At 48.9% G+C, this 22826-nt stretch overlaps 1 protein-coding gene across 1 annotated transcript in view; it reads right to left on the bottom strand.

Moving 5' to 3' along the window:
* The window catches only part of LOC144246355 (uncharacterized), a 374059-nt gene that overhangs the window by 199678 nt on the left and 151555 nt on the right, over positions 1-22826 (bottom strand). Inside the window, exon 2 of the mRNA XM_085565239.1 lies at positions 10752-11585. Coding sequence (XP_085421365.1) covers positions 10752-11585 — 834 coding nt within the window. The remainder of the gene's footprint in view (positions 1-10751; positions 11586-22826) is intronic.

Below are 22826 nucleotides of genomic sequence, written 5' to 3'. Positions count from 1 at the left end.
CATCTTCAGCCTGCCGGTGGTCAGGTGGAGCAAGAGGTTGTCATCCTTGACATCGTCCTCGCTGCCCCCAGCAGCAGCAGGGCCCGACCCTGCTCAGCTCCCGAGATCAGACGAGACCGGGCGCTCTCAGGGCGGTGTGCCATGGGCACCTGGCAGCCCCCAGCAGCGACCTTCAACCCACCCCAGAACCCTCCTGGCACAAGCCCAGAAAACCACGGGGGCTCCGCACGGCCAACAGGGCCGCCCCTGCCTACAAGGGGATCTAGAGACAGACCCGAGCCCACAACACACACACAAGGGACAAAAAACGAACAAGGACCATGTCTAGGTTTGAAAAGACAGGAGTCTGTGAAGGAAGGCAAAAGCCTCCTGTGAAATGAAAAAGGTAAACCCCCTCCCTCCGAATTACCACAATTTAAGAAAAGGCTCTCAGGCAAAGATATGGGAATGGAATAACAGTTCTTTACTAGGAGTAAAACTAAATTAAAATAATAATTTTTAAAAAATGTAATTAGTATGAATAAAACTAGTGATGGAGTCAGAAACCTGACACCCTGAGGAGTCAGGGTGTTGGTAGTAGTCCAGTTAAATGGTGGCTGCTCCTCCTGGAGTGGCAGATGAAATGCTGCTGAAGCAGTGATCTCTAGAAGGGTGGAGTTTTCTCTGAAGTGCTGGTAGTAGTTGGGCTTGGTCTTCCTCTGGGAATTCAGCAGAGAAGAAGCTGCTCCTCGGGGAATCCAGCGAAGTGGCTGTCCAGTGCCCCAAAAATGCTGATTTTATTCAGGTAGGGGTGCTTGGCTCCTCCCTCTGGGTGGAGCATCTCACAATGGGATGATGTAACTTTACCGGTCATGCAGTGAGTCATTCAATGGTCCATGAACAGAAGATATCTCCCCGGAGGGAGACATTGTTCTTGGAAGAGATAAGAATACTGCCCGACCTCCAACAGATGGCAATAGAATACATGCTTATCTTACAAGCCAGGACATCCCACATCCCCATTTTCCACATTGTCCCCCCACTGTCCCAATGTCCCCAATGTCCCTGATGTCTCTGATGTCCCCAGTGTCCCCCCATTGTCCCCATTATCCCTATTGTCCCCACATCCCCAATGTGACCCCAATGTCCCCATGTCCCCGATGTCCACCCATTATCCCAATGTCTCTGATGTCCCCAATGTCCCCCCAGATGTTCCCACATCCCTGATGTCCCCCTATTGTCCCCGATGTCCCCATTATCCCCACGTCTCCTACATCCCTGATGTCCCCGATGTCCCCCCAGATCCGCATTGTTCCCAATGTCTCTGGTGTCCCCAATGTCCCCCCACTTCCCTGATGTCCCCACATCCCCAATGTTCCCCCGGTGTCCCCGATGTCCGCACACCCATGACGCCCTGTCCCACCGTGCAGTGTCCCTGTTGGTGTCCACGCGGATGCCGCAGATGTGGGCGCTGCTGGGGGCGCCGGGGCGGCTGCATTGCGCCTTTGCGCCCCGGCCGGGCCCTTCACGCTGCAGCGGCTGCGGCACCGCCACGGCGCCACGCGGCGCCTGCTGGCCTTCGACTCGGCCGCCGCCCGCCGCACCGAGGCCGTGCCGGGGGTGCTGCTGCTCCTGGGGGGCCACGGGAGCCCCCCCGGCACCGCGCAGGGGAGGGGAGGGGAGGGGCTGCGGAGCCCTGCGGGGACAGCGGGGGGCGCCGCCGAGCGGGGGGGTAGTTCAAATCCTCCTGGCCGCCAGGGGGCGCTGCTGGGAGTGGGCGGCCTCAGTCCTCCCAGCCGGTAGGGGGCGCCAATGGACAGCCTTGGTCCTCCTGGCCACCAGGGGGCGCTGTGGGCCTGGAACAGCCGTGGTCCTCCTGGCCGCTAGGGGGCGCTGCAGGCATGGAACTGCTTTGGTCCTCCCAGCCGCTAGGGGACGCCACTGGCAGTGGATGGTTTTGGCCCTCCCGGCCACCAGGGGGCGCCACTGGCACGGGACAGCCTTGAACCTGCTGGCCACTAGGGGGCGCTGTGGGCATTGAATGGTTTTTTGGAAGGTTTTGGGAGCATTTTTGGGGCTTTTTGGGAGGTCCTGGAGCAGTTTGGTGGGTGATTTCTGGGGGTTTTGAGGGCATTTTTTGCGTTTTTTTGGGGGAGTTTTGGGGGTGATTTCTGGCGACTTTTTTAATGTGTTTCTGGAAGGGTTTAGGGGGCAATTTTTGAGGGGTTTTGGGAGTATTTTTTGGGGTTTTTTTGGGGGGGTTCTGGTGTGATTTTGGGCACAGACCAGCCACGGTCCTCCCAGCCGCCGGGGGGCGCCACTGAGGCCGAACGTTTCCTCGGTCCTCCCAGCCGCCGGGGGGCGCCAGGGTGGTGTCGCTGCAGCTGCCGCCGCTCTCGGGGTCGGACGACGGCGCCTTCGTCTGCTCCGTGAGCGCGCCCCAGGGCAGGTGCAGCAGGTGCTGCGGCTGCGCCTGATTGGTCAGTGCCGGGAATGGGCGGGGCCGGGGCTCCCAGGGGCTCCCAGTATGTCCCAGTCCCTCCCAGTATGTCCCAGTCCTTCCCAGTTCCTCCCAGTCCCTCCCAGTATGTCCCAGTTCCCTCCCAGTTTCCTCCCAGTCCCTCCCAGTTCCTTCCCAATCCATTCCCAGTCCCTCCCAGTTCCCTCCCAGTCCCTCCCAGTTCCTCCCAGTATCCCCAGCTCACTGTCCCGTCTCCCAGCCCCTCCCAGGGTGTCCCTGCTGCCGTCCCGGCTGTCCCCGGGGCTCCCGGCCGAGCTGCGCTGCGACGCCGTCGGCTTCTTCCCGCTGGACGTGGAGATCCGCTGGGAGCGCCGTGCCCGCGGCCACGCCCGGCCACGCCTGGAGGACACCTTGGGGGACACTTTGGGGGACACTTTGGGGGACACCCCGGTGACCACCCTGGGGCCCAGCTGGAGCTCCGGGCACCAGCGCGCGGCCGACGGCACCTTCAGCCGCAGCGCGGGGCTGCGCGTGGCTGCGGCGGCACCGGGGGACAGCTACAGCTGCCTGGTGACACACGCGGCATGGGACACCCCACACCGGGTCACCGTGGTGGTGGCAGGTGAGGGACACCTGGGGACACACCTGGAGACATCAGGGATGGGGTCTGGGGATGCCTGGGGACATCTAGGACAGGGTTTGGGCACAGCTGGGAATATTGGGGACATCTGGGGACATCAAGGACAGGGTTTGTGGACACCTGAGGACATCAGGGATGGAGTTTGGGAGACTTGAAAACATCAGGGATGCGGTTAGGGACAACTGGGGACATCAGGGATGGGGTGTGGAGGGTCTTGGGACACCAGGACTGGAGCTGGGGACACCTGGGGTGGAGTTGGGGACACAGGAGCAAGGCTGGGGACACCTGCAGCTGGGTTTGGAGGGTCTTGGATACCAGGACTGGGGCTGGGGACACCTGGGATGGGGTTGGGGACATCAGGAATGGTGTTGGGGACACTGAGGATAGAGTTGGGAACACCAGGATGGGGTTGGGGACATCAGGAGTGGGGTTTGGGACACTTGGGGACATTGGGAACGGGGTTTGGAGGGTCTTGGGACACCAGGGATGCCTGGGGACACTGGGGACAGGGTTGGAGACACCTGGGTTGGAATTGGGGACAGGGTTGGAGACACCTGGGAAGGGGTTGGGGATACTGGGGACAGGGTTGGGGACACAGGGATGGAGATGGGGACAGCTGGGACAGGGTTGGGAACACTTGGGACAGGACTGGGATCTCCTATGGGACATCAGGAGCAGAGCTGGGGACATTGGGGTGAGGCCGGTGCCACCAGGACGGGCTCGGTGCCACCCGGGGGGTGTCGGTGACGCGTCCCCAATGTCCCCACAGGTGCCACCGGGCCCAGCGTGGAGGACATGGTGGGGATGGCCCTGGTGACCATCGTCATCGGGGCGCTCAGCCTGCGCCTGTGGCCCTCGGCGGGGAGGTGACACTGGTGTCCCCAATGTCCCCAGTGTCCCACTTCATCTCCGTGTCCCCAGTGTCCCAATGTGTCCCCTCCTCTCTCACTCCAGTGGGGCTCTTCATGTGACAGCTCTGATGTCCCCAAACCCCCAAAAATGTCCCCAACCACCCCCCCACCCAAAATGTCCCCAACCACAAATTTCCCCAGTGTCCCCAAATGTCCCCAGTGTCACCAAATATTTCCAAAATAAACGGGGGTTGACATCCACCCCCCAAACCGAAGTGTCCTGAGTGGGGATTTGGAACATTTGGAGACATTTGGGGACATTGGGGACACTGGTGGGGTTGGTGGCACTGGAGGAGTTTGTTCCAGTTTGGATTTTAAGGTTCTTTTTTAAAGCATTGATTAAAAAACCCAAAGCACAAATTTAAAGTCATTAAAGAACCAATTACCCAGCTCCAATTGTTCATTGGATTTTTTTTTAAAAAGCAATTTTAGAAAAGTTTCGTTTCCCATTTTATCGATTTCTCATCAAATCTTCACTTTTGTCACAGGAGAGAGAGGGGCAAAAAAAGGAGGAAAAAATGGGGGGAAAAAAAGTGACAAAAAAAGGGGGAAAAAAATGGGGGAGGAAAGGAAAAAAAAGGAGTTTCCTCCCCCCGGGTTCCTTCATCTCCCCACCTCCAATTCAATAACAGTGAGTTATCAATAATCAACAGCAGTTACTTATCAATAATCAACAGCAGTGAGTTATCAATAATCAATAGCAGTGAGTTATCAATGACCAATAGCAGATTATCAATAATCAATAGCAGATTATCAATAATAAATAGCAGTGAGTTATCAATAGTCAATAGCAAATTATCAATAATCAATAGCAGATTATCAATAATAGTAAGTTATCAATGATCAGTAGCAGGGAGTTATCAATAATCAATAGCAGAGAGTTATCAACAATCAATAGCAGATTATCAACAATCAATAGCAGAGAGTTATCAATAATCCGAAGCAGTGAGTCATCAATAATCAATAGGAGGGACTTATCAATAATCAATAGCAGGGAGTTACCAATGAGCAATAGCAACAAGTTATCAATAACCAATAGCAGTGAATCATCAATAATCAGTATCAGTGAGTTATCAATAATCAACAGCTGCGCATCATTCAATCGGCATTTTTAACAATATTACAAATAAATCAATCCAATATTAATTATTGATTATTGATTATTGATACTTGATTATTACTAACCATTACAAATAAATTTATCCGATATCAACTATTGATTATTAATTAATCAATATTGCAGAGAAATAAATTCAGTACTAATTATTAATTCTTTATTATTACTAGCATTGCAAAGAAATAGACCCAATATCAACTATTGATTATTAATTAATCAACACTAAAAAGAAATTGATCTATTATCAATTATTAAGGATTAATTAATCAATATTACAAAGAAATCTATCCAATATTAATTATTAATTATTGATTATTAAGAATCAATATTACACGTAAATTAATCCTATGTTATTATTTATTTATTATTAATCAATATTACAAGAAAATCAATCCTATATTATTAATTATTATTAATATTACAAAGTAACAAATCCAATAGTGTTAATCAATGTTAAAAATAAAATAATCCAATATAAATTATAAATTATTAATCAATATCACAAAGGAATCTATCTATGTTATTAGATATTAGTAATTATTAATTATTAATCACTCGATATTACAGAAACTTTTATCCACTCATTATTATTTAATATTAATCAATGCTACAGAGAAATCAATCCTATGTCAATTATTTATTATTAATTAATCAATATCACAAATTAATAGTTCCAATATTAGTTATTAATTATTGATTATTGAACAATGTCACACAGGAATCGATCAAGCATTAGTTATTGATTATTGATTATTGATCAGTATCACACAGGAATCGATCCAGCATTAGTTATTGATTATTGATTATTGATCAATGTCACAAATTAATTGATCCACCATTAGTTATTGATTATTGATCAATGTCACACAGGAATCGATCCATCATTAGTTATTGATTATTGATCAGTATCACACAGGAATCGATCCATCATTAGTTATTGATTATTGATCAGTATCACACAGGAATCGATCCAAAGCTCGTTCCCGTGTAACATTTCCCGCTCGCCGCGAGCTCTGAAAGCGCTGATCGCGCGTCTGTAAAATCACAAACCAATCACTGATTACACAAGTTAATTAGTAATTAATTAATTATTACACAAGTTAGTAATAAATTAATAGCTAAACAAGTTAATTAGTAATAAATTAATAATTATAATAGCGATAAAATCGGAGCAATAAAAATGTGGACAATGAGGGTCAGGACACCACAAGAAGATAAAAAATGAAGAATTTTGGACATCTGGGAGTTTTGGGCACTGTTAAAACACCAGTCAGTTGTTCTTGAAATTTTAAAAAATTATTAGAAATAAAATAGTTATTAAAAAAGAAAATAAAATATTAAAATAATAAAAAATAAAATTAAAATAAAAAATAAAATCAGAGTAATCAAAATCTGGACAATGACATTTAGGCCACCACGAGGCGATAAAAAGAAAAAAATTTTGGATGCCCGGATGTTTTTGGGCACCATGAAAAATACCAGTTCTGCTTCTTTAAAATCTTTTAAAAATTACTGATTCAAACAAGTTAATTATTAATAGAGTAAGTATAAAAATAGCAATAAAATAGGATTAATAAAAATTTGGACAATGAGAGTCAGAGCACCACGAGACGATAAAAAATGAAGAATTTCAGACATCCAGCAGTTTTTGGGCGCTGTGAAAACACTGATCAGATGTTTCTGAAATGTTAAAAGTTTATTAGTAATAAAATAGTTATTAAAAATATAAACAATAAAAATAAAATAAGAAAAAAATAAAATAAAAATAAAATAAAATTTAAAAATAAAATCAGAGTAATAAAAATGTGGACAGCGAGGGTCAGGCACCACAAGCCGATGAAAAACAAAGAATTTCGGACATCTGCGAGTTTTTGGGCACTGTGGAAAATAACAATCAGTTAGTTTTTAAATTTTAAAAATTTATTAGTAATAAAATAGTTATTAAAAATAAAAATAAAAATACAATAGTAACAAAAAAAATAAACTAATAAATAATATCAGAGTAATAAAAATGTGGACAATGAGGATGAGGACACCATGAGACGATAAAAAATGAAGAATTTTGGACATCCAGGAGTTCTTGGGCACCATGAAAAATGCCACTCGCTGGTTTTGAAAATGTTAAAAAATTAGTGATTCAAAAAGTTAATTAGTAATAAAATAGTTATAAAAATAGCAATGAAATCGGAGCAATAAGAATCTGGACAATGAGGGTCAGGACGATGACAAGACAATAAAAAGTGAAGAATTTCGGACATCCGGATGTTTTTGGGCACTGCAAAAAATGCCAATCAGTTGGTTTTTAAAATTGTAAAAGTTTATTAGTAATAAAACAGTTACTAAAAACCAGCGATAAAATCAGAGCAATAACAATGTGGACAATGAGGTCAGGACAGTGACAAGACAATAAAAAGCGAGGGATTACGGACGTCCGGATGGTTCGGGCACTGAGCTGCCAAAGCCACGCCTTGAACAAGGAATAACCTAAAAGCAGCAGCCTGTTGCATATTCATCGATCTCATGCATGATGCATCAATCCTGTCCAGCCACAGAGCCCGGAGCAGTGGCAGCCTCTTCTCAATCCCGCGGCGCCCGCAGGGCTGAGCGGGGCACGGAGAGTGAATTTCCTTTAATCAGGGAGCGCTTGTGGCAGCACATTGCTCTGCCTCCCAGCATTTTCCACAGAGGAGCACAGAGGGAAACGAAAGAGAAAACAATTTCTGTTTCTGCTCCTTGTTTTAGTATGTGGAACGTGTTTGGAGAATTGTTTAACGATTTGTTACCCAAATTGTTGTGGGGTGGTTGCTGGGTTGGGTTCTGGTGAGGATCGTTTGAGCCTGGGGCCAATCCAACCCACCTGGGGCTGGAATCTCAGAGAGGGTCACGAGTTGTGAGGAGTTAGATTTGGGAGTTAGAAAAAGCAGGTTTGTAATTTTAGTATCTCCTTTAAACAGTATATTAATAGAAAAAGCGGGTTTGTAGTTTTAGTATCTCCTTTAAATAGAGTATTAATAGAAAAAGCAGGTTTGTAGTTTTAGTGTCTCCTTTAAACAGTATATTAATGTATATTAGTATAGTTCTAATAAAGAAACCATTCATCCTTCTGAGCTGGAGTCAGGCATCGTCATTTCTTCCCCCCGGCTCGCCTGCATTTACAATAAGCTGTAAATTCTTTTTCTCTGCAAGATTTCGGTGTCCTGCGGCTGCTGTCCCGGTGCAAGTACCTCATTCCTTTCTTCCCACACACAGAGTTTCTGTTTTAACCACAAAAGCTCCGTTTTAACCACAAATCTGCATTTACCCTACCATTAAAATGTTAATACAGCACTACTAATCAATGTAACATAATACAAATCCTATTCAATTTAATACTTGCAAAAGCCAACCATAAAATATGCATTTTTCACAGAGGACATCCCGAGGCTGCTGCAGGGACAGCGATGTCACCGCTGTGACATCGTCGGGGACGGTGACATCATCAGGGACATCGCTGCTGTCACTTCTCCCCTCTCCCCTCCCCACGCGGGATTTGAGACGAATTCGGGGAATTTTCTGGGAATTTTCATTGCAATTGTCCCAAATGCTGATGGGAATTCCTGGGGTGACGTCACTGGGGACACTTGGGGACATTCTGAGGACGCTCTGGGGACACTGATGGGGTGGAGGTGGGTCAGGGGCTGAATGAGCCCCTCGGTGCCTTGCAGCAGAGCCAGGTTATAAATGACAATAGAATAATCAGCTTTTGAAATTCTGTATTGCCTTCTGCACGTTGTTATTGAGCAGGAGGATTTTGCTGTGGTACTTGGTATTGATATTGATTACTGATAATTCCTTGCAGCTGTTCGCTGGTAAAATAAAATCGATCAGTTTATGTGTGCAGTGTATAATAAATTTACTGCTTGAGTAATAAACAGATATTGTATCATAGGCCTTAATAAATTAAAAATAGATAAACATTAAATAGATTAATAACAAATACTGAAATAGAGACTATGCAATGTTAAAATACTTTTGTGTGACTGACTCAGGTGTAAAACAATTCAGTTGTTTCCCACATCTGCGGACCAGTCTCACCAGGTGATACCAGTGACACAAAGCTCAGAAGAATTTATGAATTTATCAGGGGGCCTGAAACAACAGGGTGGAACCATGAGAAGAAATCAAATATATCGACTTAATCTACAGAATGTTCTGCAGACAAGTCAGAGGTGAGACCCAAACACGAGTTCCTGGGACACCCAAACCTCCCGGGAGTGTTTGAATAATGTCAAAACTCAGGAGTGTGTTCGTGGCCCTGCAGTGGAACCGGATCCGGAGAACAAAGGGTCAAGTTGAGGGGGAGTTCTTTGGCCGAGCCCCAAAACCCTTTTTTATCCCTGATTAACTTTGTTTAGTAATCCCTTAGTGAACTTTGTTTTTCACACCCAGCTGGGATTTGGGGGGGCCGGGGGGGGTCCCTGGACAGCCCCCGCTGCTGAGCACTGACCCCCCCTCACCGAGCACCGGGACCCCCCAAAAACCGCACCCGCACCCCTTCAGTGCCCCCGACCTCCCCGAGCACTGGGCCCGGACCCCCCTTTGTGCCCCCCACCCATCACGGGGGTTCCGCCCCCTCCCCTTTGACCCCCAGAGCCACGGGACCCCTGGGAACAGCACCGGGACCGGGGGGGCCCAGGGATGTGAGAATTGGATTCGTAAAGGATTCCCAAATCCTGGCAGAAAGCTCACACTGCCTTGGACTTGTCCATGCACACTCTGAGATTTTATTGTGCCAGGAATCCCCGGCCCGGATGGCAGCGATGGCCGCGTCCCAGCGGGCGTCGCGGAGCTCGGTGGCATCCCAGGCCAGCAGGGCCCGGCTGTCCTCGAGCCTGACCACCAACTCCTGCCAGGCCCAGCCCGCAGCTCTCACATCGGCCCAGGTGCCCCTGGGGTGGCCCCAAGCACGGCCAGGGCCTGGCCCAGGGAGGGGACACCACGGTGGCCCAGGGAGGTGACATCGCCCTGCTCGAGGGTCTCACCGAGACTCCAGGTGAAGTTCCTCAGGTTCCCGTGCAGGGACTCTGGGGACATGAGCTGCTGCTCGTCCCTCTGTAACCTGGTCACGGTGGCTGCCACACACAGGGTGGCCACCACATTCACCAGTGACTCCAGCTGGTACGGGGACACCTGGGGAGGGGACAAGGGAGGTGTCAGGGACCTGGTGGCACTTGTGGCCTCCAGCGGTGGCCCCTGTGTCCTCCCAGGGTCCCCTTTGTCCCCTCCCTGGAGGGCTCTGTTGTCCTCTCTGTCCCTTTGTCACCCCCTCATCCCCTCTGTCACACCCCTGTCACCCCCCACTGTCCCTTCTTCTTGCCCAGGGAGACAAACTGTGTCTGTGTCTCCCACAGTTTCTGCTCAGTCAGGCCTCAGATATCGGGCCCCTTTATCAGCTCCATTGCTTTACTCTCTGTTTTATTCCCCATACAGGGACACCAGGGCTCTGCCCCACGGGGGTCACTGGGGATCATCCAGCCCGGATCCTCCCATGGGGGATGGAGCTGCAGCAGCGCACCAAGCTCTTCCCTCACTCTCTTCCCTCACTCCAAACTTCTTCCCTCACTCGGGGCACTCACAGGGCTTCCCTTAGTGGGGCGTCCGTTGGTGTTTGGTCAAGGTTGATCTCTGTGTGAAGCTCTTCCCACACTTCCCACACTCGTAGGGCCTCTCTCCAGTGTGGATGCGCTGGTGCTCAGTGAGGTGGGAGTTGTGCTTGAAGCCCTTCCCGCAGTCGGGGCAGCGGTAGGGCCTCTCCTCTGTGTGAATCCGCTCATGTAGGAGGACACTGGAGCTGGTCTGAAACCTCTTCCCACACTGGGGACACTCGTAGAGCCTCTCCGCAGTGTGGATGCGCTGGTGTTTTCTCAGGGCAGTGATCCACCCAAAGCTCTTCCCACATTCCAAGCACTCATAGGGCCGTTCCCCAGTGTGGACCACCTGGTGCTTGATCAGGCAAGACCTGTCTATGAAGCTCTTCCCACACTTCCCACACTCGTAGGGCCTCTCCCCAGTGTGGATGCGCCGGTGCTCAGTGAGGCTGGAGTTGTGCTTGAAGCCCTTCCCACAGTCGGGGCAGCGGTAGGGCGTCTCCTCTGTGTGAATCCGCTCATGTCTGAGGAGATGGGAGCTGGTCCGAAACCTCTTCCCACACTCCCCACACTCGTAGGGCCTCTCCCCAGTGTGGATCCTCTCGTGCCGGATCAGGTGGTAGCTCCGGCTGAAACCCTTCCCACATTCCAAGCACTTGTGGGGCTTCTCCCTGCCATGAGGCTTCTCCACCAGCTCCGAGCTCCGCCTGGATCTCCGCCTGCCTTCCTGGCTCAGGGGGGCTCTTTCCTTCCCGCTGCTCCCTGGGCTGGGTTTGCAGCTCCTCCTCCTGCAGCATCTCCGGGGCTTTGCCTCCTCCTCCATCCAGCCACGCCCTGGAAATGAAAAATCCTGGTTTGAGGGAAAAAACAAGAGAAGAGCACCTTGGACTGGAGGTTCCTCCTTGCCCAAGTTGATCTCAGGAAGTCATCGGGAATCTTGTGTCTGTAAGAACCTCCAAAACACCAAGATTCAGCCCAAAAATCCCGTAAACTTTCAAGACACAAAACAAAAACACCCCAAACACCAAAAGCCAGCAAAACCCTCCTCCAAAAGATAAATATTCAGCTGCCAAATAAAACCAAAGCACCAACATTTAGCTCAAGAAATCTCAGAAACACCAAGATTCACCCCGTGAAAATCGTGAATCCCCCTCAACGGTCACCTGCTACATGTGGAGGGAGCAGCGCTCCTGGGGCTGGGGGGAGGCTGCAACTATAAGGAGTGGTGGAAACTTGTACTGCTTCCTCTTTCTGCTCCTTCTCCTCCTCCTCTTGTGTCTCTACTCTTCCTCACACTCCTCTTCCTCCTGCTATTCCTCCTTCTCCTGCACAATCCCATCTTCTCCCGCCACCTGCATCACTTGACCATTTTGTTCCTCAAGCCTGCTTCTCCTTCCCTTCTCCTCCTGCCCCCAGCCCCAGCACCCACTGCCGGCTCCTTTCCATCCCTGGTTTCCAGGAGAGGAAAAGCAGGAGGTCAGGATGCCAGGGGTTTCTCTGCGGTGGCAGCGGCAGCACCGGGCGCAGAGGTGCGGCACCGGGAGCACGGGCTGGGGCCTGTGGGGAGCTGCGGGGCCGGGCCGGGGCTGTGGGGCAGCCGGGGCTCAGCGCCGGGCGCTGCCTGACCCCACCAGCCCCGGGCAGGGCCGGCAGTGGCCCCCGGCCCCCAGGAGGCTGCGGGACGCCCCGGCCGCTGCCCGGCCCCGGGGAGCTGCCGGCCCTGCCCGCCGGGGGGGCCGCCTTTGGACACTGCGGCAGGACAGGCACCGGCTCTGCCACACGGGCTGGGCAGGGACCCTGAGCACAACGGGGAAAACAAAGGAACAGCTGGGAAATGCAGAGTGCACATGGAAGGATCAGGATTTGCTGTTCAGGATTTGCTTTGGGTCCCTGCAGAAAGGAAAGGTTTTGCAGAAAGCTCAGCAGCTCTCAGAGGATGAGCACCCACGGGCAGTGACCGGGGCTGCAGGAGTGGCACAAGAAGGCCCTGCAGCACTTGGGCACAAAGGCACAGCAGCTGAAAGCAAGAAGGGATGAGCAAAAGGCCAAGCTGAAGGCAAAGGCCATGGCAGAGTTCCCACAGCCCCTGAGGGATCAACCCCAGGGCCCAAGGGGGCCCCAGCACCCAGGGCATGACGGGGTCGGCCACAAGCACCTGGCAGAGGCATTGCCCTCCTGGCCAGGGCAGAGCCCACCCAAACAGCCCCTGGGAAGGAGTCAGGGCTCCAGCTGCAGCCCACAAGGACACTGCAAGCACAGACAGCAGCACCCTCAGCAGGAGCAAGTCCACCCCTGCATGGACATGGATTGTCAGGGCTCTCTGAGCTCCCATCCCACTGGGGACCCACCACACTGGAGCCCTGGAGAACATTCAGGCTGCGTCTGCATCCAGAGGAGGCCTCTCCTGATGGACACAGGGGCCTCTCCATCCACTCTGAATCTTACACCTAAGGGGGGAAAATTGTAAAGGTATGTTTAATTATTAAGGGAATAAATGGGAAAGCTGAGCTGGTGTCATTTGTTCAATCACTATTAGGAGCTGAAGAGAATAGGTTTGAAATAAACTAATTTATTTCTCTTCCTACTGTCATTTTTATGAACCAGGAAGGAATTTGATGGTGGTATTGTAATATTGTAAAAGGTGATACAGAGGCTATTGCTGCTGTACCTTTGTGTCAAATGTCAGGCAAGGCCTGTGCTGAAGGGAACCCAGAGGTGTGGGCAGCCCCAGGGGGAAAATTTGATGTGGAGCCTCTCCAAGTTACTCGGAAGCAACCAGGCCAAGTGAGGGCTAAAAGCAACACCCTGTTCCAGGGGAGGGAAGGAAGGGCTCAGCCTGGTATGGAGCCCCTGCTAAAGGCAGGGCTCTTGGAGCCAGGGATGTCTCCCTACAGCACTCCTATCCTGCCAGTCAGGGAATCGGATGGCTCCAATGAGGAGGACAAGGAGAAGTGGCAGACTAAGCCCCTGTGAAATAGCTCAATTTGCTATCTAAAAAATACCTTTTGAGTATCTGAAAAAGAAGTGCAAATGCTGGAGAAAAAGGTTAAACATTTGAGAAATAGTGGGACTGAAGATTCCTGGTGGATTGACCCAGAGAGGGTCTGGGCAATCTCAGAAGTAACATTTCCCAGCACCAAAAACGAGCTGAGACAATTCGAAAGATTAATAGGGAAGTACACAGCCTGGATTGAGGATTCTCTGTTCCAGCCAGAACATTGTAGGACTTTTTAATCCCACACAGCCTCCATGCTGTGGTATGGACAGGAGAAAGTGAGCAAAACTTGGGAAAATGAAGAACCAAAAATATTGATGCCTCAGCTGGGGCTCTTCCAGACTCAGAAAAGAAATTGGAATTGTAGGTGAATGTTCAACAGGGCCATGCCAAAGGAATCCTTGGGCCAAAATATTTCACCCAGTGGCCAGAGTGGCCTCATTGCCTGCAGAATTGTGCAGCCACAGCTTCAACAGAACCGAGGCTCAAAACCTGATGACAACAGGATCTCCAACTGTTCCAGTCTGCCATCAAGTTCAAGCTTTGATAACCAAAAGAACCTCACAATGGATGAGGAGTGCTCGGTTATTACAGTGTGAAACTTGTTCAGTGGCACAGGAGGATTCAGAACTGAGGACAGGGGAAGGGTTTAACCCAGCCTCCTGTTTGAACAGCCCACAGAGGGGCTGGGAAGAAACCCAGCACTGCATTCAAGTGACACAGCTCCAGACCCAGCCTGGGGGAGATTCAGGAGACATTGCCTGGCCTGAGGCAGAAAATGTCTTGGTGGATGGCTCTTCAAGGGCAGCAGAAGGGAAAAGAGTTCCAAGACACGCTGTTATTGAGGAAAGGGAATCAGACAAAGCACAGGTTACCCCCATGGTCAGCTCAACCGGCACAGCTGTGTGTGCTTGTAAGAGCCTGGCACTGAAATGCCCTGAGCAGGAAGGCTTCAATATCTTCTGGTGACACCATCTCACCTAACAGGGGGGCAAAAGCAATTCTGATTGCTCAGCAACCACTGGATCACTTATTAAGGTATTTCTAAAAGACATAATTTCAAGAAAAGGGATTGTGGAAGCAACAGACTCAGAGAGCAGAACTCATTCTCCAGGAACGATCCTCCAGGGGGCTATGGGAGCTTTAGGAACACAATGGGACCTCCAGAACCCCTGGCACCCCCAGAGCTCAGGCTGGGTACAAAGAATGAATGGGGAAAGAAAGAAACACCTTTGGAAGCTGGGGATAGAAACCAAGATGCCATGGGGACGGCTTTTGCCATTGGCTTGTGCAAGAAGAAGAGTCAGACCTAGGGCAGATATTCAATTATTTCCCCTTGCAATTGATCTCAGGAATTCCTTACCCTGGGAATTCTCCACCTAGTGCAGGGTGGAGATAAGGGATGCACATTTAAAGCAGTCTGTGGCCAGAATCCTGTCTCTGGTGCAATCTCTCTCCCAGCAAGCTGGGCTGGCACAGAGCCTGCCTTGGCACTTTGCTGTTGCCAACATCCAAGCAGGACATGGGCTCTGCCTAAGGAGTGCAAAGCAGCACCACTGGTGGCCAAGTGGCGTGGGCCATGCCAAGGGGCCCCGAGGCCAGAAACAGCCGCCAGCACAGCTGAACACGGGGGGACCCCTCAGCCTGGGCTCCAGGTCTCTGCAGCCCCGGAGATTTGCACTTCCCGCCTGCAGCAGGAGGATGGGAGGCCCCCCTGAGCCTGCACTGAAGGCAGCGCAGCAGCAGCCAGGGCTCCACAGCGGGGCAAGGCCCTGGGCCTGCCCACACCTCCTCTGCTGAAATCCTCGGCCTGGCCACCCTCCCTGGGCAGCTCCAGCCACCGGGGCCAGCCCTTGCTGCCACTGCTGCAGCTTCAGTGCTCTCTGGGCCTGCACTGCCACAGCTGCTGGGGACACACCGGGACAATTCCACTCACTTACACTCACACTGCATTAGCTGGGTTGGTGGAAAATGTAGCAAGTTTCATTAAAAAAAAAAATTATTTCTCTACTCAGGCTTGCTTTGCCTTGGCCTTGGGGAAAGAAATGTTAAAGGTTTTGTTAAGGGATGTTACACCACTCCGTGGAGATGAGTTTAACATCTCAACCCACTGGGAATACCCCAAAAGATACCCACAAAACATCAGTGCCCAGCAGCAAACAGCAACCAACACCTACCCCAGACACTGCCCCCGGCAGAGTTAGAGGCACCTGGTCTGCAAAAGGCTGAGAAGGAAATCCAGGAGTTCGAACCTAATTAACATCAGAGGCAAAGAAATCTGGGTCCAGTAGGAAACCAAATACTAAAAACTACACAACTTGGAAGCAATGAACATTAAACCAATGGATTTAGATTAGTTCAGACTGTATAAATTTAGGAAAATCTAGTAAAACTCACATGTCATGGGATAATTTTCTCTGCACAGCCGGCCTATGTGTGAATGAAATGATTTCTGTTGCATATCTTTGCCAGAACCAAGGAATGCCTTGACTCTCTAGCACTAAAGATATTGTTGGAAATTTTTTTTCCCTGCAGTTTCAGAGACAAGATTACACTATGAGAATAATTTTCCGTAATAATTGTCCTGGCTTGTAAGAGAAGCATGTATCCTATCTGCCATCTGTTGGAGGTTGGGCAGTTTTCTTATCTCTTCCAAGAACAAATGTCTCCCTCTGGGGAGATATCTTCAGTTCATGGACCATCGATAGACTCACTGCATGACCAGTAAAGTTACATCATCCCATTGTGAGATGCTCCACCCAGAAGGAGGAGCCAAGCACCCCTACCTGTATAAAATCAGCACTTTTTGGGACACTGAGCAGCTATTAGCTAGATTCCCAGAAAAGCAGCTCTTTTCTCTGCTGGATTCCCAGAGGAAGACCAAGCCCAACTACTACCAGACCTCCAAAGAAAACTCCACCCTTCTAGAGATCACCAATCCAGCAGCATTTCATCTGCCACTCCAGGAAAAACAGCCACCATTTAACTAGACTACTGCCAACACCCTAACTCCTCAGGGTGTTAGGTTTCTGACTCTATCACTAGTTTTGTTTGTACTAATTACATTTTTATTGTTATTATTTTTATTTAATTTTTCTCCTAATAAGGTACTGTTATTCCCATTCCCATATCTTTACCTAAGAGCTTTTTTTGAAATTGTGGTAATTCGGAGAGAGGGAGTTTACCTTTTCCATTTCACAAGAGGCTTTTGCCTTCCTTCACAGACTCCTGCCTTTCCAAACCAAGACAGAGCCCTTGGACAATCTTCCACCCCTGTACCTGAATTCTCCTCCCCAGGCTCAGGCCCCTGTGCCTGCACCAGCGGGGCACCCGCCTCAGCCTGCACAGGCACAGGCACCGCCGTGTAACACACAGCCCTCGGCTCCGCTGCTGCCGGACCCATCAGGTCCCTCCCAGCCCCACCTGCACCACAACAGGCAGACGATCCCGGGAACACACCTCCCCCTGGGAAAACTGCTTATCCTCCAGCTAGCAGAACACGGTGCAAGACACGGAGAGAAAACCATGATGATAGTGAGGAGGAAGGGGACAGACCCAGTCTTTACCCTCTAAGGGAAGTACCAACCGCTCCCGGAGTCATTGGGTACGTAAATGTGCCGATCAATATGGGAGATGTAAGAGCTTTCAGCAAGGAAATGCGGAAATTAATGGATAATCCTCTAGGGGTGGCAGAGAGGCTGGATGAATTTTTGGGGAACATCATCTATTCATATGATGACATCTGCGCCATTCTAAGGTCGTTATTCAACGCCGAGGAACGGGACATGATACGGCAGGCTGCAATAAATGATTGAGAACACAGGAATCCCCAGGGAGGGAGTGGCACGAGAGAAAGCCTGAACAGAGGCCATCATAGAACACCCAGGCAGAGAAGGATCAGTCTAAAATGATAGGGCTAAGGAACATGGTAATACAGGGAATTTGGGGGATGGTACCAAAGGGACAGAACATTAGTAAAGCATTGGGGGAATGCCAGGGGAGGGATGAAATACCCACCAAATGGCTGGAGAGGCTGAGAAAGAGCCTCCAAATGTATTCGGGCACCGACCCTAATTCACCTGTCAGGGGTATTCTGTTTAAAACACAATTTGTTGCTAAATCATGGGAGGACATATGGAAAAAGCTAGAAAAAAGAGAAACTTGTCAAGAGAAAAGCCTCCAAGAATTGCTAAGGGAGACACAGAAGGCTTACATGAGAAGGAATGATGAAAAATAAAAAGCACAGGCAAGGATACTGGTGGCACGATAAGGGAAGTGCAAAAACAGGAGCAGATACAAAATCCCGGAAAGCTGGCACAAACACAACAGCCCCAGGGAAAACCTAACCCCTCTCAGAAGAAAGGCATAAACAAACAGGTTAGCAGCCCTGAGTGCTTTTACTGTCAACAGAAAGGGCACTTCAAAAGAGACTGTAAAAGAGAATGAAGGATGAACAGATCTTCCAGAAGGATTAGAGGTGTCAGGGGCTTTATAATTTGGGGTCCAGAACACCTGGAGAGCCCTTGATAAAATTAAAAATTAGACCCCAAAAACAAGAATTGGTGGTTTTGGTCAATTCAGGAGCAGAAAGAACTACAGTTCAGCGACTGCCACCTGGATGTACTAAAAGCAAGGATTCAATGGTGGTCATTGGGGCTAAAGGGGAACCCTTTAAGGTTCCGGTTTTAACAAATGTGGAAATAGAAAATAAGTTTTGTCTGGGGAACATAGTACTGGTAGAAGAAGCAGATTATAATTTGCTGGGGGGGGATCTAATGGTAGCTCTGGGGATAAGCCTGATAGCACAGGACTCCCAGCTCACAGTAAGTTTATACAAAATAACTGCTGAGGACAAAAATGAGATAAATCCCAAAGTGTGATTTGGGAAGAGGCGGGGAGGTTAAACACTCCACTCAGGAAGAGGCGGGGAGGTTAAACATGGAGCCAATTCACACTGAGATCCAGAGACTGGAGGATCCAATCAGGATTAAACAGTACTGCATTCCCATGAAAGGCAGGAATGGACTGAAGGCTGTAATAGAAGATCTAAGAAAGAAAGGCACATTGGAACTGTGCATGTCAAGACATTACACTCCTACCTTGGCAGTACAGAAGGCAGATGGTAATTACAGGCTGGTGCAAGATTTGAGGGTGGTAAATCTATTCTCTGTACTCACCAAACCTATTTGGACAAGCCCTTGAAAAACTCTTAAGTGAGTTTGTGCCCATTAAAGGGACCAAATTACTACAATACGTAGATGACCTATTGGCAGCCGGACTTAGGGAGGAGGATGTGTGGGACCATAGCACTATTAAACTTCTTTGGGGAAAAAGGGTTGAAGGTCTCAAACTGAAATTACAGTTCACAGAGCCTGAGGTCAAGTACCTAGGGCATTGGTTAACAAAAGGTAAGAAGTTGGATCCGGACAGGATAACAGGTATCATTACTTTACCCCCTCCATGAACAAAAAAGGAGGTCAGGCAGCTGCTGGGGCTTCCAGGATACTGCAGGCAATGGATCGAGGGATATAGTGAGAAGGAAAAGTTTCTTCATGAAAAGCTTATCACGGACAAGCTAAAGTAGACAGAGCAGGATGAGGAGGGTTCCAAGAAATTAAAAGAAACCCTCGCAGCAGCTCCAGAGTTGAGCCTCCCTGATGTAAAGAAACCTTTTCAGCTGTTCCTGGACATCAGTAATCACACTGCCCATGGGGTTTTAACGCAGGATTGGGCAGGGGCCAAGAAGCTGGTGGGGTATGTATCAAAGCTTTTAGATCCTGTAAGCAGGGATCTTACAAGCAATTGTAGCAGTGACAGTATTGGTGGAGGAGGCTAAGAAGGTGACTGTTACAGAATTTCTGAGAGAGAGGGCATGATTTATGTCTGGAGTGAGAATTGAGCTTCCCCTCAGTCTAGGCCACAGATTTGGGGCTTGTGAGGCCTTCCAGCCTCTGACGCAGTTAGAAATGAAGAGCTTGTGGCGCAGATAGAAATTGTATTAAGGTGTGATGCGAAGCACTGGGCTGTCTGGGTGTAAAGTAGTATAGGTTTATAGTGTAAGGTTTAGGCCACTTTAAGACAAAGGTAAACAATGTTAGCTTGCCAATGAGAGTGCTTTGTAAACTATAAACTGTATAGAAGTGTATAAAAACTGCCATCTTCTCTCAAATAAATGGAGAACATTGCATTAATCATATTGGTTGGATGTGTGTTCTGTCCTGTCCAGCTTCCCGTTATCTGAGGTCCCTGGTCGCAGGTGACCGTCGGGGCATTCTGCAGCAAAAGGCTGACAAGTGGCCAACTGACGCCAGGCTCCTACAATATGAGGCTGTATTAATCCACTCCCGGGATTTGGAATTGTGAACTACCTCGGTGCAAAATCACGCGCGATTCCTGGCTGGGGAAGCTGCAGGAGTGCCTTCCCATGACTGCGCAGAAGTGGTGGAGCTGCAGATCAAAATAATGCCAGATTTAGAAGAAGGTGAAAAATGGTTTGTGGGTGGTTCTGCAAGGGTCATAGATGAGAAAAGGAAATCAGGATATTTCCTGATGGCAAAACCGGGGAGGTAGTGGAATCAGGACCCCTGAATCCCGGATGGTCAGCACAAGCTTGTGAGTTGTACGCAGTATTGAGGGCCCTGTGGAAATTAGAAGGGAAAAAAGGAACAATTTTTACAGATTCAAATTATGCATTTAGGGTGGTACACATATTTGGAAAGATTTGGGAAGAACGAGGGTTACTCAATACTCAGGGAAAGAGGCTAGTGCATGAAGAAATAATCAGGCAAATCTTAAAGGTTATAAGGGGGCCAGAGGCAATTGCCATAGTCCACGTGAAAGGGCACCAGACAGGAATGCAGTTCAGGACCCAAGGGAACAATTTAGCAGACAAAGAGGCCAAAAGCGTGCCTCTAATGAAGGTAAGTACCCCAGGAATCGAAGAAGGGGAGTTTCAGGAATATCCTCCCCACCCCTTCCTGAAGGAAATCGAGGGGTACAAGAAGATAGGAGGCCAGCTAGAAGGAGGTAAGTGGAAATTGCCAGATGGGAGGGAGCTGTTGTCTAAAGACTACAGCAGAAACATCCTGAGGAGATTACATCAACAAACACACTGGGGATTCCAGGCCCTGGCAGAGCAATTCCCTGGATTCTTCGGGTGCAAGAGGATTTATGAACTGGTAAAACAAGAGGTGCAGGGGTGTATGATTTGTCAAAAGATTAATCAGGCAAAAACACGGCAGCTGGCACTGGGAAGTCACCCAGTGGCATACAGACCTTTCAAAAGGATTCAGGTAGATTTTACTGATCTGCCTAAGGTGGGGAGATATAAATTTTTATTGGTAATAGTGGACAAACTAACCCACAGGGTAGAAGCTCTCCTGAGCTCTCAGGTGATGGCTCAGACAGTATCAAAATTTCTACTAGAAGAAATCATACCCTGATATGGGTTAGTAAAATACATAGATGCGGACCAGGAGACACACTTCACCTCAAAAATTATTAGACAACAAGCCAACGCTCTGGGGATCCAGTGGGAATACCACACCCCATGGCATCCTCAGAGCTCTGAACAAGTTGAAAGGATAAATCAAACATTAAAGGTTCAATTAGCAAAATTGATTTTGGAAACAAAAATGTCCTGGTTAGAGCGCCTCCCTTTAGCCTTGCTGAATATCCAGACCATGCCTCACTCCGAGACTGGAGTGTCACCTTTCAAAATGCTGTATGGGATGCCATATGAACATGGTATGCCAGTGGGGCATCCGAGGATAGAAGATGCACAGACACAGCCGTATCTCATAGCCATAAGTAAGAATCTGCAGGAATTGCGGAAGCAGGGAATAATAACACAAGGTGCCCCTTTAGGTTTTTCCACACATAAAGTACAACCTGGGGACAAAGTGCTCATAAAAACGTGGAGAGAAGCCCCACTGACACCTCACTGGGAAAGCCCTTTTCTTGTCCTCTTAACCACAGATACAGCAATACAAACAGCAGAAAAGGGGTGGACACACGCATCCCGAGTGAAGAAGGTCGAGCACCAGGAAGAGATGCCAGAGTGAAAAGTCACCTCTCCTCCTGGGGATTTGAAGATAACCTTGTGGTGGCCAAGTAAATGACTGACAGGGATCTGATAAGATGCACTGAACCTCATTGTGAATGTTATCCATTTGTATATTTCAAATGTGAGTATTGTAACAAGGTTTGGGTCACACACTGTAGAAGGGAATATTGGCCAAAGGGTTTATGTGATAAGTGCCTAGAAGGGGAACTAGCCATATCTTAGAGCTGTGGGTCTCAGATTCAGTCAAAGAAAGAAACTGAGAATTTCTAGCCAGGCAAAAAAGCTGGGAAAGAGCTGGGGAAGAATGTAAATAATGCTTTATTTCTCTTGTTTTTCACATTGTTTATAGTTAAGTTCTATCACTGTGTGTCAAGCACTTTTGCACCAATGCTCTGGATGGTTTTCACTTCAGAACAAATAGATTTGATCCTTGCGAAGCTCTGTATAAAAGAGCTGTGTATTTTGAATAAATGGGAGTTTTACTCTCAGCAGCCTTCTGAGTCAAGTCTATTCATTCCCATCCTGCCTCGACAGCAACAAGAGCTTGCCACAAGCCTAGGAATAATAGAAGCGGACTCTGAGATCTGCTTTCATTTGTTTCAAAACAGGCTAAGGGGAAAATTGAGATCAAAAGCTCAAATCATTACTGTTGAGTGCCGGAGGTTAAATAAAGTACCCTGCAGTGCAGATACAGTTAAACTACCAAGGTGGAGCATCTTTTAACGGAGGTATGCAGCTCAGTCCAGGTATGACACCACAGAAGACTATTCTTGCTGCCGAGAAAATGGTTTACCTCACCACTGGTGGCAACCCAGTGAGCACAGGCAAAGGCAGAGGAATAATAATCGTGGGGATCCTGATCAATCTGAGTCCAGCAATGTGCCTCAAGACCAGCACGCGTTGCACTAACTGGCCCAGCACAGAGGTGTGAGGCCCCGGTGAAGGTGCGGGCTCTGCATACAGACTGTCCAGAGAGCACACGGGGAATCGGAGGCTCCGACAGCCCCAGCCCCAAGGAACTGCGGCAAGGG

This window comes from Lonchura striata, chromosome 35 (genome assembly GCF_050655825.1).
Source record: "Lonchura striata isolate lonStrDom1 chromosome 35, ASM5065582v1, whole genome shotgun sequence".
Classification (NCBI taxonomy): Eukaryota; Metazoa; Chordata; class Aves; order Passeriformes; family Estrildidae; genus Lonchura; species Lonchura striata.
The sequence above is the reverse complement of the archived record's forward strand: the minus strand, read 5'-3'. Positions and strand labels throughout refer to the sequence as shown.